A 14,585-nucleotide genomic window follows, 5' to 3' on the forward strand; every position below is an offset into this window, starting at 1 on the left:
GGTTAAAGAAATTTACAAAAGTGTAAAACAATACCATTATTCTCACTTTTTTTAAGACTGGAGTTATTTTTCATAATACAATTTAACATGTAATGGGCTTATTTTTGTTAATATATTGATTTTAAATTTTCTTGGCTTTAATTTCTAATATGGTAAATATTGAGTAGTGCGATCCACGTAAAAGATGTTCCTTGAGGTCCTTCTTAATACTAGAGCATGAAGGGGTCCTGAGATGAAAAAAAATTGAAAACCACTGCTCTATGCTGGTGCATTTTATTCCTGAAATTGTTCTTCACTTTAAAGAATGAGCCCAGTTGCCTCCAAGGTATACAGGAACTTACCATGAAAGAAACAACTAAGAAATCCATCAAGAATGTAGACTAGAGGGGCGCCTGGGTGGCTCAGTGGTTAAGCATATGCCTTTGGCTCAGCTCATGATCCTAGGGTCCTGGGATCGAGTCCTCCATTGATCTCCCTGAAGGGAGCCTGCTTCTCCCTCTGCCTATGTCTCTGCCTCTCTCTCTCTCTGTCTGTGTGTGTGTGTCATGAATAAATAAATAAAATCTTTTTAAAAATGTAGACTACAGCACAGGTACAGTCCTTGTTAGCACTGACTGTGCAGCTGGTTAGGGCTGCCCCAGATTTGATATGGAGGAGCAATGCTCCATGAATAAGCATCTGAATTCACTCATTCACATGTTCAGCAACAGTTGTTTAGGGCCTCCTCCTGTTTGCCAGGCACAGTGGTAAGTGATGGGGATGCAACACAGGATAAGACAGTAGTGGGGTGTCTGGGTGGCTCAACTAGTTTTGCATCCAACTCTTCGTTTTGGCTCAGGTCATGATCCCAGGGTCGTGGAATCAAGCCCTACAACGCACTCCAGAGTCTACTGAGTCTGCTGTCCATCTGCCTCTGCTCCTCCCCCTGCTTGCTCTCTCTCTCTCTCATGAAAAATAAAATCTTTTAATTAATAATAATAATAATAAAAGAGTAAGACAGTAGCTTCTGAAGCAGAGCTTGGAGGTTAAGAGGAGTTAGAGCCTCTGCGAAAAAGAGTAAGACAGTAGCTTCTGAAGCAGAGCTTGGAGGTTAAGAGGAGTTAGAGCCTCTGCGACCGCCACTTCAACCATTGGGACTAGGGAAAACTTGGGGCAGTGAGGTTGTAGTGATTCACTGAGAAGCAAAGAGGCCGTGAAGTATCAGGAAATCAAACTTTGAACTAGTGTGAAATGTCAAGGATGCTAGGAATCTGCAAAGTTCTTTATTTAGCTTGTGTGACTTGCCAGCAGCATATGTTTTGAGAACACACATGCATAACATACAGGTTCTTCCTTCAAGAAGCTTCCAGCCTAGTGGTAGTAACAGAATGGAGTAAGGAAAGTTGTGTTTTGATAAAATGAGAAAATCATTAAAAAAAATCATATCAAATGCTGCAAAGACGTCCAGTCAGTAGGTCATAGGTGAGAGTGGCACTGGGCAGTTGAAATTTTCAACATTGTGTTAAAGGAACAAACCACAAAGAAGACAAATCGCTGCTTAAGGAAGTCGGCTAAAGCAACAGGACAGAATGGATAATGTTATAATGGTTTCCAAAGATAACCACCAGTGAAGTCAACAAAAGAGGCTTTGCTTTGCTTTGGGCTGTTGATTGTACAGGATTCCCGATTCAGGATTCGGGAAGGAAGGATCCATGACCCAAACAGAGCTTAGGAGGATAAGCAGCAAATGTAGCCTTGCCCTTGCTCTTTAATTAGGACTAACAAGGACAGATGCAGAGAGCTAGATTTTTTTTAATAAATTAATTTTTATTGGTGTTCAATTTACCAACATACAGAATAACACCCAGTGCTCATCCCGTCAAGTGTCCCCCTCAGTGCCCGTCACCCATTCACCCCCACCCCCCACCCTCCTCCCCCTCCACCACCCCTAGTTCATTTCCCAGAGTTAGAAGTCTTTATGTTCTGTCTCCCTTTCTGATATTTCCCACACATTTCTTCAGAGAGCTAGATTATTGGATCCCAAGGTGGCAAAAGGGAGAGAAATTTTCTCTTTGTCCCACATTGGCTGCCATAAGATAAGAAAAGAACATTCCTTCTCACAGTAGCGGGGCGATGAACTTCAAGTCCCAGATCACAGTAAAGGCAGTGGGCCTGAGCCGGGAGAAAGTACAACGCAGACCAGAAGAGCATGTGTCTCTTTCTCCCCTTCCCCAGAGCCTCCGGTGCAGCTTAATCATTTACCTCCTGTTATTTCGGTGGAGGTGGACATTTCCAGGGACAACGGATTTCTCAGAGGAGAAAATCAGGATAAATTTGAGGTTCATGGTGAAATATGAGGAATACAGAAAATAGAGAAAAGAGATCAAGCCAAAAGCACAGGGATAAAAACAGGGGAGGCAAGAAAAAAATGAGGTTCTTTGCAAAGCACCCCCGCCCCCTATGGCAACCACCACCTCGGAGGTCTTCCTTCTCAGGAGACCAGGACTATGTGGCAAAGTCAACTGCCTTCCTGGGAGCAAGCGCTGTTACCTCACAGAGAGACCAGTAGTTGACACAAGCCAATGCTGAGATTACACTTAAAATAGTTTAAAGCTGCCACCAGGACAGGAAGGTAAATGACAGAAGCATTTCAAGGGTTGGACTCTATTCTCTCTAGCATCTTTGTAGTCTGTTGAGGTGACGGGAGAGTCCAAGAAATAATGCCCTGCCCTGCCCTGACCCTGGTCTCTGTGGTTCCCGGGGAGCCAAAGGGAACCCACTTAGGGAATGGTAGCCAGGGAAAGGACTTGCCTCCTCGCTGTGGAAACCACTCACCACTGGTTCTGGCCAACAAAGCACTCGGGCCACAGCAACTCCTGGGCTAGTCCAGACTGTCCTCCTGGGCTGCAGCAGCATTGCAAAGGCTGTTAACTGGGCAGCCCAGGTGGCCCAGGGGTTTAGCGCCGCCTTCAGCCCAGGGCCTGGGCCTGGAGACCCGGGATCGAGTCCCACGTCAGGCTCCCTGTGTTGTGGGGCCTGCTTCTCCCTCTGCCTGCGTCTCTGCCTCTCTCTCTCCCTCTCTCTCTCTGTGTGTGTCTCATGAATAAATAAATAAAATCTTTAAAAATATATAAAATAAAATAAATAAATACAAAGGCTGTTAACGCAGTGTGTTGTGCATGCAGGTAAATTAATTCACCACCTTTCCTTTCTTAGAAACATGATTCCGGTAACAGAATTCCGGCAGTTCTCTGAGCAGCAGCCTGCCTTCCGCGTGCTGAAACCGTGGTGGGATGTGTTCACCGACTACCTCTCGGTGGCGATGCTGATGATCGGGGTGTTTGGATGTACACTCCAGGTAGGTGCCTGGACTCGGTTGAATGAAGCCGGAGCAAGGTACTAAGCTGTCAGACCCTTTACAAAGAGCTGGCAGGGGGATTTTTAGCCACCGAGTTCTAGTTGCCCTTCTTGCCTTGCCTACGACGTTTACGGTCACAGCAGGGAGGCCAACACACTTATTGTACTGAACTCCCTGAGCCCAGACAGCAGGTGACTGTAGCCAAGTAACACTAACATCAGAGGGAATCCCTCGTCTTTCAAAGTTGGCTTTATAATAAAATATAGCATGTGACAGCCACAGTGTGATTTATATTGCCAAAAGGGAACCTTCTTTTGTTTACCTCTTATACTAACGCCTGATAGGATTTTCCAAAAGAACTAACATTTTGATGAGACGTTATTTAACTCAATGATTGATTCATTGATTTTATTTTATTTTTTTATTTTATTTTATTTTTTTTAATTTACGATAGTCATACAGAGAGAGAGAGGGACAGAGACACAGGCAGAGGGAGAAGCAGGCTCCATGCACAGGGAGCCCGACGTGGGACTCGATCCGGGGTCTCCAGGATCACGCCCTGGGCCAAAGGCAGGCGCCAAACCGCTGCGCCACCCAGGGATCCCGATTCATTGATTTTAGAGAGAGAGATTGCACACCTATGTGTGTACATGAGTGGGAGGAGGGGCAGAGAGAGAGGGAGAGAGAGAATCTCAAGCTGACTAGGGGCTGCGCATGGAATCCAAGAGAGGGCTCAGTCTAATGACCCTGAGATTGTGACCTGAGCCAAAATCGAGTCAGACACTTAACTGAGCCACCTAATTGCCCCCCCCCGCCATGTTTATTCTGAATTACAATGTAACCCAATCAAAATTTATTCTATATAGATGCTGTATATTCATATATTGAATCCAGATACTTTTTGCATACCTGCTATGTGCCAGGTACTATACTTTGAGGATAGATAGATACAGATATAGATAGATATAGATAGATATTTCATTACTTGGGTGAAACTAAATAAACCAGCAATCAAGTGTTATATTATGATAGAGATAAACCTAAGGCACTAAGGGCATGCAGAGGTGAATACTGGGCTTGGGGAACAAAGGAAAGGGGGTGGTTGTATTACAACTTGGAGAACCAGGGTACCTTCACCTCAGGTCATGATCCCAGAGTCCTAGGATCAAGCCCCACATCGGACTCCCTGCTCAGTAGGAAGTCTGCTTCTCCCTCTCCGTCTGTGCTTACTCTTACTCTCTCTCAAGTAAATTAATACAATCTTAAAAAAAAAAAAGACTTAGAGAACCAGCTATAGTCAGGGGGACAGAGCTAGGGTGGGAAAAGTGCCAGAAAGGAGAAATAAAGTTCTAATGGCTGTGGGGAAGAACATGCTATCTTTAGAAAACTGTCAGTACGACTGGCAGTCATTGGGTATCATCAGTGTAGAATTGAAGCCATGCCTGTGAATGGACTCAGCAAGGAGAATGTGACAGGTGAGATGATGTCAGGAGTACCACAGCATGAACAAAGGAAACAGGGGTGCCTTTGCAGGAGATTGAGAAGGGGCAGCCACACAGATAGGTGGAAACCAGGAAAGAGGAGGAGCTCAGAAGTCAAAGGCAGGGCAGGGGTGATCAATGATGGCAGCCGTACAACTAACCCATGGACTAAGGAGAGAAAAGTAGCATGTTTAGCTCTTTCAGAAACATAGTTTGAGTGGTTGGAAAAGCAAATGGAAATTAAAGACTATGGGGTAGATGTGACTTTCAGGTAGATCAGCTGAGGGAAAGATAAACTTGGAAGAAAGGGGTGTCTGGGTGGCTCAGTTGGCTAAGCATCCAGCTCTTGATTTTGCCTCAGGTCATAATCTCAGAGTCATGAGATCAAGCCCTGCATTGGGCTCTATGCTGAGCAAGGAGCCTGCTTGGGATTCTCTCTCCCACGTTAAGCAGGGCACACGATTAGATGAGCACTGGATGTTATACTGTATGTTGGCAAGTTGAATTTAAATAAAATAAAAATAAATAAAATTTAAAAAGAGGATTCTCTTTCTACCTCTGCCTCTGCCCTTCTCCCTCCTGACCACCCCCCTCTCTCCTTCTCTAAAAAAAATAGCTGATTTCAATAATAGCTAACACATAGTGCTTCCTAACTGTCAGGTACTCTTCTGAATACTTCAGACATATTTTAACTCCTTTCATCCTCATGGCAACTGTAAGATGTGGGACTATTATTATCCCCCATTTCCAGGGAGATAACAAAGGCACAGAGAGCTTAAGGAAACCTCCAGGGTGAATGGCAGAACACTTCCTGAGACCCAGGCAGTTTGGCCCCAAAATCTCTGCTCTTAATTTCTAACCCCATGCTGCTTTTTATCTGTAGACTGAAAACATTTTTCCCTTCCTCCACCCCCAAAAAAGGATGCCAGTGAAGAGAGGAAAGACATACATCCATTAGCAAATAAAACAAATGGTTGTTGAAGAAACTACTGGGTCTCAGGTACTGTCCTAGGTGCTAAGAATCATCACTGCAGGAGGAAAGAGTCAAAGACAAATATCCCCGCCTATGGAGTTTAAATTCTGTGGGTAAGGCAACTAAGAAAAATCAGTTCATGGAATTCCATATATTAGAAGGTAATAAGGAGAATGGAAAAGAAAATAGAGCATATGAGGCTGGTCTCAGCAGGTGATGTTAGGAGTTTGCAGTTCTCAAATAGGAAGCCTTCATTGAGAAGGTGATTTTTGATGAAGGAATTGAAGGAAGTGTGGGAGCAGGCCACGCAGATGCCCAGGGAGGAACCTCCCTGGCAGAGGGAACAGCAAAAGCAAGAGATGTGTGGACAGTGTTCACAGATTCCTTCCTCTTCTCCAGGAGAATTTGACATTTGACTTTCTCAGCTTTCGAGCTCTGTTTCCCTGGAGACCTGATAAAAGTAGAATGTTAGCTGTGTTACTAGGCAACACTGCTGATGGTATAAATGACTGCTGTTGGGTCAACTGCATCTGGCCTGGAAGAATGATAAATGCCTGGGAGGAAGCCACACTGCGGGACTTCCGTGATTGTGGTGACACCTATAATTGGACATGTCCCTTGACACACGAAAAGTGTATCTATTGAGTTACAACAGATCTTAGTCTCTTTGAGCATAAGGCTTTTAAGCCAAGGTAAGTGCAGACTCCACCTCCAGTGCATTGCTTCTCCTGGTTTCTGAGGTGATCTGGGGAGGAGGGGCTCGCAGAGAGCCAAGGTCCTGGGTGGGGTGTGGACCATAGACAGCCAGTGACGAAGGTTCCTCCTAAGGTAGAAAAAGGCTGATGCCACTTTGCTTGCAAGCTGTGACTTCAATCCGGGATCATTCTAAGTGATTCTGGTGCCAGATGAACGTTAGGATAATCATAAAATCTGGATGTTGATATGAACCTAGAAAGACTCTGGTGACGTTACAGGCCTGTAGTGGAGGGGTGGGGGGGTGTCCCTGGCATGCTGGAGGAAGAGCCAGGAGGTCGATGAGCTAGAGCAGAACGAGTGAGGGGCAAGGTAGAAGAATAGGGCCTGAGAAGCAACAGCTGTGGATCATGTAGGGCCTGGAAAGCTTCGAGCTTTGCTCTGAGTGGAATGGAACATGTTTAGGGGCTCAAGCAGAAGGTTGTCATTATCTGACTTGTGTTGCAACGAGACCACTCTAGTTGTTAAGAATACAGTGTAGGGGGCAAGGATGGAAGCAGGCGGATTCTTTAGAAGGCCGATGTAGTGATCCAGGCAAGACACAGATCAGATGGCTTGCTTGCACCAGGATGGAAGCTGTGGTTCTGGATCTATTTTGAAGGGAAAGCACCAAGATTGGCTGCAAGATTGAATGTGATATATGAGGGGGGAAAAAAGAAATCGTGACTATAAGATTTTTAGGCCTGAGCTACTGGAAAAAGTTTTTTTTTGAGCATAACTAGATATCCAAGTAGACCTGTTAAGTCAAGCAGTTGGATATAAGACCAAGGCGTTCAGGGTAGGTGAAGAAGGATGGTTAATCTTCATGAAGAAGGGGGCGATGGATCCAGGATGCAGGTGGCAGGATAACCCTCGATTTGGGAAAGAGAGAGCTTCTTCCCCCAGATTGGGAATGACGGCTATAGATGCATTTTATTGGGGGGAGGGGCGGGAGAGGCACAGATAGATGAGAGTTTATGTCTTATGGCTTCTGTGAGGTAGAAAGTGACACATCTGTGGGAGGGCAAGAGAGGTGGCAGGATGTGGCAACAAAGGAGGCATAGCGCAGGGTCCTCAAAGAGAAGGGCAAATATTTTAGAATGGCTGGTTTGAGAAGTAGAGAGGGAGGTGACATAGACGGGAGGACGCTGCATCTGGTTTACTTTATCACCATGTCATGGCGCCCAGCCCACCACAGGACCTGCTTATGGAGGGTGGGAATCGTTTTTCTCATTCGCGTACCCATGGCACGAGGAAACGCAGAAAAGAGAAACTGCACAGAGTGTCTGTAAGAACTAGTAGTTCACTTGGAACAAGATGAAAACAAGAGCATGAACTTATGGAAATGTCTATAATGAACATCATTTAGGAAATGTGCCCACAGTGAGTTCAGAAGATACGAGTGAATGAGTTTAGTAAGTTCAAGCATCAGTTGATCATCTCTTCTGTGCCATGGTCAGGATCATCTTCCTGGAGCACAGCCCTGTCATGCCTCTCTGCTGTGCACTAGCTCCTGGTGCTCCCCACAGAGCACCCTGCCCAGCGCACTACTACTCTTCAGATAGTGACCTGACCTGGGTCCTTCACACATAGGCCTGTTTCATCCTCACGGCTTTTAAAAGAAGACAGACCTCAGGGCACGTGGGTGGCTCAGTCGGCTCGGCTTGGCATCTGCCTTTGGCTCAAGCTGTGATCCCCAGGTCCTGGAATGGAGCCCTGCAGCAGGCTTCCTGCTCAGCAGGGAATCGGCTTCTCTCTCCCTCTCCCTCTGCCCCTCCACACTGCTCTTTGTCTGTCTCTCTGATACAAATAAAATCTTAAAAAGAAAAAAGACCTCAGTTAACTAGAATACGGGGAGTATAGTCTGAGATGTCAAGGCTCTAAACGATGTGAAATGCCTCAAAGGAAGATTGCATCAGAATATGAAGGCTTCCAAGCTCAGAATTCATAGGGAGTAGACCATTTGATTCAACAGACATCCCTAAGTATCTACGATATGTCAGGCATTGTGTGGGCTGCTAGACACTGAAAGAGGAATACGGTACAAGCCCTGCCCTCAGATTGCTGATAGTCTAAAGACCATAGAAATCTATAAGCGGTACCATTCATGTGTAAGCACCTTAATCGCGGTAGACTTTGAGAGCGTTGAATATGGTGTCATCTCAGCTGCTGGAAGTTAGGGGCTTGAGATGAAAATTGAGCTAAGTCTCAATGAATGAATATACAGAACTAATATATATATATTATATATATGTATATGGTATATAATATAACATTATATTATATATATGGTTCAGTAGATATATATATATGTAGCACATTCGTATGTTTTGTATATGTATGTTAAAGGAAAAAGCACAAACAAAGACATAGTATGATCATTTCACAAAGCCCTCATCAGTAGGTACCAGTGGCATTTTTAGGGGGCATCCTGCAATGGGTAGGTCATTCCCACACAGCAGAACTGTCTTATCCAGAGTAGTAATAACATTTCCATTGAGTAACCCTGATAAGGGAACCTATCCTAGAATCTCCATGTACTTTAGGTAGATTAGTCCCATTTTTTGGATGAGAATTTTCATCCAAAAGATAGGTAACTTGTCCCAAAGCCAAAAAGGAATGCGATGGATGTTCAGATCTCAGCATGGGTCTTTCACCCTTGTGCACACTGCTTTGGAACAGTATGGCAGCATTAAAATTGCACAATCATATGGCCAAATATCGGCTTGTGAAACAGGATCTCAAGTATAAAAAGAAGTGCAAAATGACTGAAAGGGAAAATAGTTAGAAAAAGAATGAATTCCTGAATTACATCTTAGATTTTCTAAAAGATTATTCACTATACATCTGCCATAAAAAAAAACTTTCAACCTATAATAAACAGTAAAGAAACAAGAAATAAAATATGGTATAAATTAATTAGGAGAGTAAAAACATCCCATATATCCATATCACAAATGAAAGTAACGTTCCTTAGGGGGAGAATTTGAGCTCTTATTTTAGTTCTTTTTTTAAAGATTTTATTTATTCATGAGAGATACAGAGAGGGAGAGACATAGGCAGAGGGAAAAGTAGGTTCCCTTGGGGATCCTGATGTGGGACTCAATCCCAGGACCCCAGGATCACAACCTGAGCCAAAGGCAGACACTCAACCACCAAGCCATCCAGGTGCCCTCTTATTTTAGTTCTGATAAAATCCTCTGAAATGGATTAATGATTGATAATTTCATAAACAAAAGCTTCTCTGTGAAGCTAAATTGCTTTCCCAATTCCAAGGCAATAGTTGAAGTACATAATCATTAAAATCACATCATAAAATAGGTTTTTATGCCTTTGGTTTCCTTTTGTAAAATCAAAATGTGATCATTATTTCTGGTCTTATTTATAAAACAAGTTACTCTTATGGTTCAAAAACATGACAAAGCAAAATCTACATAAGGAAGGGTTACAAGAGCATTCAGTGGTGATAAAATACTAGTCCAATGACTTTTTGACTCTTTGCAAAATGGCTTTTTCCAATGACAAATAAAAGTCGATCATTTATTCCGAAAATATTGTATTCAGGGGTGCCTGGGTGGTTCAGTCAGTTGAGCGTCTGGCTCTTGGTTTCATCTCAGGTATTGATCTCAAGGTTGGTCATGGGATCAAGCCCCACTCAGTTCTGAGCTCAGCATGGAATCTGCTTGGGATTCTCTCTCCCTCTCCCTCCCTGCCCACACACACACACACACACACACTCTCTCTCTCTCTCTTTAAAATAAATAAATAGAATCTGTAAAATCTGTAAAAAATATATTGTGTTCACATAGGTTTAACACCATACATTTTGAAAATCCTGGGGAAAGGAGGAAGTCATTACCTATTGACCCATTGTTCTCAGTGTTCACTTTTTTGCTCTGATGTAAAAGGATTACAGTCAACACGCTGGTCTTACTCTTCTGACAAATATTTGCCCATTTCCAAGCAAGTAGCTATTTTCAAGGCTGCCGTGCAATAAGATCATGTATAAAAAGCATTCCTTAGATTACATCAGTCCACATGAGAAGCAAATGCAAAGTCCTTATAAACCAGGAGACTCTACGTGTCCTATTCCTGTACAGTCATACAGCCTTAAGGACCAGTAGTGTAAACACCCAACTTTGTGCTATAAACAACACTATTCAAAACTCAACACACTCAATAAAATGGAACAAATCCTGAAAGGTCAACACATTGCTTCCTGGAAAAATAAGATTGCTTTAGATCTCTGCTCAGCGACTCCAGGTTATCTTATTATGACCAAATCCCAAACAGCCCACAGGCAGGCTGTTACCAAATATAGAGTTAGTAGTTAGAAACCAGAAACAGGAACTGGAAGAAACAAGCCCCCTGGAAGTCCAAGGGGACTGCTTTGTGACTGTTACACAAGAAAGACATTTCCTGCTTTCTGAATTGGGAAAGAAAAGAAAGCCAAGAGAATAATTTCAATGACTTGAAAGCACCTAAAAAAAAAAAAAAAAAAATCCTTAGGGACTTGACCCAATCACCAAGGAGCAGTCTGGCAGTCTAGCAGTCTGGAGAGGAGTTTGGTACACCTGAGCTTGTTGGTCAGAGTCAGTCCTCCACCTTGATTTGGGGTACACACTGAAGGTAACTTTTGCTTCTCTGAGTTAGAGCCATCAGTGTCGGCTCCACGGCAGATGGCCTACAAATGAAGAGGTTCCGAGGCAGTTCGCTGGAAAGTGCAGGTGATAAAAATTAGAGACTCTCGAATGATTCCAGAGAAGTTCTTTTTTTTTTTTTTTAAGATTTTATTTATTTATTCATGAGAGACACTGAGAGAAAGAGGCAGAAACACAGGCAGAGGGAGAAGCAGGCCCCATGCAGGGAGCCTGACGTGGGACTTGATCCCTGGTCTCCAGGATCACACCCTGGGCCCAAGGCAGGCGCTAAACCACTGAGCCACCCAGGGATCCCTGAGAAGTTCATTTTTGATAATGTGCCCTGAATTCTGGCTTCTGTCTCCTTCCCCTACCCTCTGTCGCACACTGTCTGGATTTCTAGCAGATCTTTTTCTTTTGTCAAATTTGAATTTAGAGATAGAGACTCAGAAATTCTTACTTAGATTAATTAGCCTATTGTTTTAGGTGAAACTCCGAATCCTGATGAAAGAGCAGATGGCCCTAGTGAGTAGACTTAAAATGAAGCCTTCATCTAAGATATGTTTTATAAAGTTTCTATGTACCCTCATGTCACCAGTCTACTTTGGGCCTTTGAGGAGTATAAAACAGAAATCATCTGATGATGAAAATAATTTTAAAGAGCAACTTTTCCCATTTCCATAGGATGGTGGTGGATGCCGTAAGGGTAACACTTTCCAAGTCCCCGTTGCATCTAACTAAAATATGCCTCAGTTAGGACTTTCTTGTTATCATGGTTTACTCAAATTGATACTTTTGATCTTCCCTAGAACTTTACTCTTGTCATCTATCACCTTGACAATTTAATGTACCATGAATTCTTGGCCATGAGAATAATATATAAGTGCCTTTCATCCTCATCCTCTTAGGTTTAAATGAGTGTGAATCTAAATGCTTTTCTTAAATCATCTGGTGCCATCCAATGCCAGTTAGTAAATGAGGAACATTTCCTTTTATCTCACCATTATGGATTGTTATGATCATGTTACCTATTGATTGTTTAATAACATATATTTTCCCACAGATAACACAGCACTGAGAGACTGTGTGTGTGTGTCTGTGTGTGTGTGTCTGTGTGTGTTCCTATAATAAGCAAATGAGATATACCATATATTTAGTCTCTCTTGTTGATCCTGGGTTATAAGTCACCAAGACCTGTGCTTAAAGGTCTCTGTCAAATAGGTTTGCTCTGATATGGAGGGCATGATCTTGTGTTTCTAATCACTGCCCTGCACTGGAGACCCTTTCCAGTCCTCTAATCTTATCAGCCAAACAGACACACTAGTCCTCCTCTGCCCCCACTTGGTTCCTCTTAAAGTCCCCTCCTTCCCATTTCACTGAGGACACTGACAACATATGGGTCCTCTTATCCACACAGGGGCCCTGAGATAAAGATTCAGCTAATACTGGGACTACATTTTAATTGTAAGTTTAGTAGGTTTCTAGGTTTTATCTGGAGTCTTCTGTTTAATATAAAAGGTGCTACTCCTTCTCCCTCTACAATACTGTCTTCCTTTTAAACTCTTGCATTTTTGTTATGTTTATTTTATAATTTCTATTGTTTTGGAACATCTAGCCTTTGTATAGTTTAAAAAAATTAACCCAGTATTGTTTTGTGCTCACTTTTAAAAATACATAATAAAACACTCCCAACTAGAAGATTCATACCAATTAGAACTGGTAAACACAGGAACTTCACAGAAAACTTTAAAATGTCTAGTAAATGACATATAGGACAATTTGAATTAATGGAAAGGTATATGTTCTTAGCACAGAATACAAAGAGACCCAGCCCCCACAAATTATTTTATGAATTAAAAGCAATATTAATAAAATTCCAATCTGAGTTTTCAAGAAATTTGATAAACTCATACCAAAATTTATATGACAAGTTTTCAAGAAATTTGATAAACTCATACCAAAATTTATATGACACCACTTGTGGTGGTGGGGAATAGAATGCATAAAGGGATAAAAGGAAAGAAAGAGATGGAGGGGGCAGAAGAGAGAGGGAAGGAGGAAGGAAGGGGTATTGCAGGAATGATAATATATTATGCACTGAGGAATATGGATAATTCAACTTTATGCCCTTGAGGTTAACCTCTCCCTACCACACTCACACGCACACATACATACCCCCGCACTATATGAACTGATTTATTCAAATATTCTTTATAGAATATATGTCAAGTGCTCCATTTCAATCTCATCCTTTTTTTCAGTCGTAAACTTCCAAATCTCCGTGCAAATATTTGTTGTATTCCGCAAGCTGGCGATTTCTTTCTTTCTTTTTTTTTTTTACAAGATAGAAATTTCTTAACTCTAAATTTCACAAGCAGAATCATTAGCTGTAAGATTTCTCATCCTTTTGTTTCAGAAGCAAAAACTTAGCTGGAAGAATAACTTCTAAGTGATATAAACTCCATAAGGCCATACCTCATATCAGATTTATCCTATACACCCAGGATCAAGAGTAGTATCGGGCAGGTGTAGGTGTAAGTGTTCAGCAGCATTTGTTCTGTGGAATGAAGAGGTGAGTGAGCAAGGAAGAGTAGATGAGGCCATTTTTGCCATGTGCTAAGTAAGGAACAGTGAGCTTCTAACAGCTAGGGAAAAGGGCCAAAACCTTTGAATCACAGAGAGAATATATCCATTTGTGAGGATCTCTCACACCATAACTTAAGAGACTGCGGCCAGTACAAGAGAGAGAAATCCACAACCCCTGTCTGTGGCCTGGTGGGAGGTATGCTGAGCCTATAGGTGAGAAGATTGGCTGGATGTGAGAGTAGAGAGCAGACACTTGAAAGGCTGCCATGTGGAAAGTTGAAATGACTTAAACTTAGTTCACATGTCCCAGAACATCAAATAGAACCGATAACACGAGTTTTAGGAAAGAAGATTTTGGGTCAGTATAAACCCAGACTCTCAAAAAGTCAAGAACTTTCTGAAAATGTCATGTGAAGTAGTGAGTTTTCTCTCTTCAGAGATGCCCTTCTAGAAGTGAATGGCCCAGGAATCCATGTGTCATACAAACAATGTTCCTTTGTTCTCCATGTGTAATAAATAGTCTAAGCAGTGAGGTCAGAGTGATAAAAAAAACGACAAGTCCCTGATAAAAAAAAATAAACAATTTAAAATATAACATTCAATATAAGTGCTTTGTGAAAAGTAAAGCCATGTAAGGGGAGAGAGTGACAAGTGTCCTACTCTAAGTAGGGTGGTCAAGGAAGTTCTCTTGAATAGAATTTGAATAGAATTAAAGGAACTGATAGAGGAAGGGATGTGGGTATCTAGAGGCAGAGAATGCCAGCAAAGAAAACCCAAGAGGATAGGGTGCCAGGTCCAAAGGGAGTACAAGGAGTGTGGCCCCTTGCAGTTTTTCT

General features: G+C 42.6%; 1 protein-coding gene across 1 annotated transcript in view; it reads left to right on the plus strand.

The window, feature by feature from the left end:
- LRRC8C (leucine rich repeat containing 8 VRAC subunit C) overlaps positions 1-14,585 on the plus strand; it is an 84,518-nt gene that overhangs the window by 44,543 nt on the left and 25,390 nt on the right. Inside the window, exon 2 of the mRNA XM_055341279.1 lies at positions 3,196-3,337. Coding sequence (XP_055197254.1) covers positions 3,200-3,337 — 138 coding nt within the window. The 5' untranslated portion in view covers positions 3,196-3,199. The remainder of the gene's footprint in view (positions 1-3,195; positions 3,338-14,585) is intronic.

The sequence above is a fragment of the Nyctereutes procyonoides genome, unplaced genomic scaffold (assembly GCF_905146905.1).
Source record: "Nyctereutes procyonoides isolate TBG_1078 unplaced genomic scaffold, NYPRO_anot_genome, whole genome shotgun sequence".
Lineage (NCBI taxonomy): Eukaryota > Metazoa > Chordata > Mammalia > Carnivora > Canidae > Nyctereutes > Nyctereutes procyonoides.